This window comes from Bombus impatiens, unplaced genomic scaffold, assembly GCF_000188095.3.
Source record: "Bombus impatiens unplaced genomic scaffold, BIMP_2.2 scf_0203, whole genome shotgun sequence".
Classification (NCBI taxonomy): Eukaryota; Metazoa; Arthropoda; class Insecta; order Hymenoptera; family Apidae; genus Bombus; species Bombus impatiens.
Window position 1 is genome coordinate 718,933 of NT_176622.1, and position 2,021 is coordinate 720,953.

Sequence of the window (2,021 nt, forward strand, 5' to 3'; positions counted from 1 at the left end):
CGATACGCGTATCGACGGAGATTAGAAAGAACATTCGTTGGGGAAAACGCGAGCCTGAACGATTTAAACGGAACGACGATTAATCACGACGAAAGAGTTTAGCAAGAAAGTTTTTCTCGATCGTTAAGGAGAATGCGTGCAGGAGAGAAGGTGCGGATCTTAGGTTTAAATTATCGTTATACGTCGGTAAGTGGCTGTAATTTCAGTTGACCTCGATTACACGTAAGAAACGCGTTCGGATAACTCGTTATCTTCAGTCGGTTAATTCCTTTCTTCCGTAGTTTACGTATAACCCTGTCCCGTACGTCCAGGCGTTCCCATAAAAGTTCATCGATGCACCGCTTTTCCAGTAATTTGATCGCGTGTAGACACCGTATGCTAAACCTTCGGTAATTCGTTGTTCCAGCAAATTTTTCGCTGTTGCTAAACATATTTACTTAGGTGTTACCCCGCTCGCTGTTTGCTCTACCTTTTCTTTTTTATCCACGCCCTGTTTTCATCTTTCTCGTTTGATTCTTTCTCTTTTTTACCTTGTTCGAAATAAATTACTTTTATTAACTGGTTTCTCGCAGCGTTTTTACAAGCGGCGGCGCAGCTTGGGACACTTTAGTGGTTGAAGGAACGAAAAGTGGAAAATTGGACATTTGCTTCGCGCTAGACGTCTTCCAATATTTACGCGTGTACGAAGCTCTTCAATTTCAGACAACGAACGTCTCGTTAGGTGAAATTATCTTGCACGCCGGTAGATCCTACAGAAGAAAATAAGCGTGACGAGGGCTTTAGGACGTGGAAGCTCGATTACAACGAGCCACAGGCGCGAACAAATTTGTGACGCGTAAAGAGAAGAAGATACTTCGATTTATTTAATTGTTTGTCAAAATTCCCGCAAGAAGAACACACATCGCGATTTATCCTTCATCCATCGCGAGTTCATCGAACAGAGAGACGCTTTAACACTTTACCGACCGCTACCGGTTCAACAGCGTACGCACGTCCGACCGGCATCTCAGGCGCAGATTCTCCCTGGCGCCGGCTCTGTTTCCGTTTAGACTCTTCAAAACCATTCTTTTCGTTCATCGCGAATTACAAGTTTCTCAAATTGGTGTAAAGCTGTGGGAGCTTACAAAGCAACGCGACTGACGTAATTGAGCAAGATACCTTGGTAACAAATAACAAAATACCGCTCAAATAATGAGATTAACAAGTTATCGGTCGGTAAGCGTCGGCGACAAGAAACCGATTAATCGGCTATCTGTCGGTAAAACGTTGCAATACAACGGTCGATAATTCGCCAATGATATTCGTAGTTGTCGTTCGTTTTTCAACGCGCTGGTTGACGCCGCTCGAAGGTCTAAAATTAGTACAACAAAGATCGCTATCGTTTGGAAATCGGTGTCAACCACCCTCGGGTCTCCAAGCTGCTGCTGTGCCACTTTGTTCCACGAAACTGGCGCGAGTGGGTTCGCTGAATACGTCGTTTCTATTCACGAGACAACGGCGTGGCCGAACTCGCGCGGGGTCGAGACGAGAGTGTGCGGCGCGTGTGTCGCGTGAAAAATAAAAGAGGAGAAAAAAGAAAAGCGAGAGGCCTCGAAGAAAAGGCGTTGGAAGGGTTTGATCGCATCGAAAATCGTTAACAAGCTGATCGTTTTGTTGCGGACAGGTCCCGAAGGCGTAGCGGCAGTGGCGTGACGGACTCGCAGCAGCAACAGCAGCAGCAGCAGAAGCCGCAGGAAGGGCTGGGTCCCGATGAGATGTGGGCTCCTGGCGGGCTAGGGCCTCACCGGGAGCTACCAGTCGACGTACCCGACACCCTTCTACAGAAGGCCTACCCCAACAAGGTAAAGAACCGCTCGTCCGATTATCGGAACGAGATTCGTGGTCCCCGTAGCGCTAGCGACCTCGACCTCTCCCTAAACCTTAAAAACGACACCCTTAAATCGCCACCACGCACCAACCAAGTCGACGAACGCGCTAGAATAGTGTCGGCCGTGGATTGCACGGACGTGACGGATGCGACC

The 2,021-nt window shown here is 48.0% G+C and overlaps 1 protein-coding gene across 1 annotated transcript in view; it reads left to right on the forward strand.

Moving 5' to 3' along the window:
* The window catches only part of LOC100743494, a 129,329-nt gene that overhangs the window by 103,945 nt on the left and 23,363 nt on the right, over window positions 1-2,021 (forward strand). Inside the window, 1 exon segment of the mRNA XM_024366241.2 lies at window positions 1,664-2,021. Coding sequence (XP_024222009.1) covers window positions 1,664-2,021 — 358 coding nt within the window.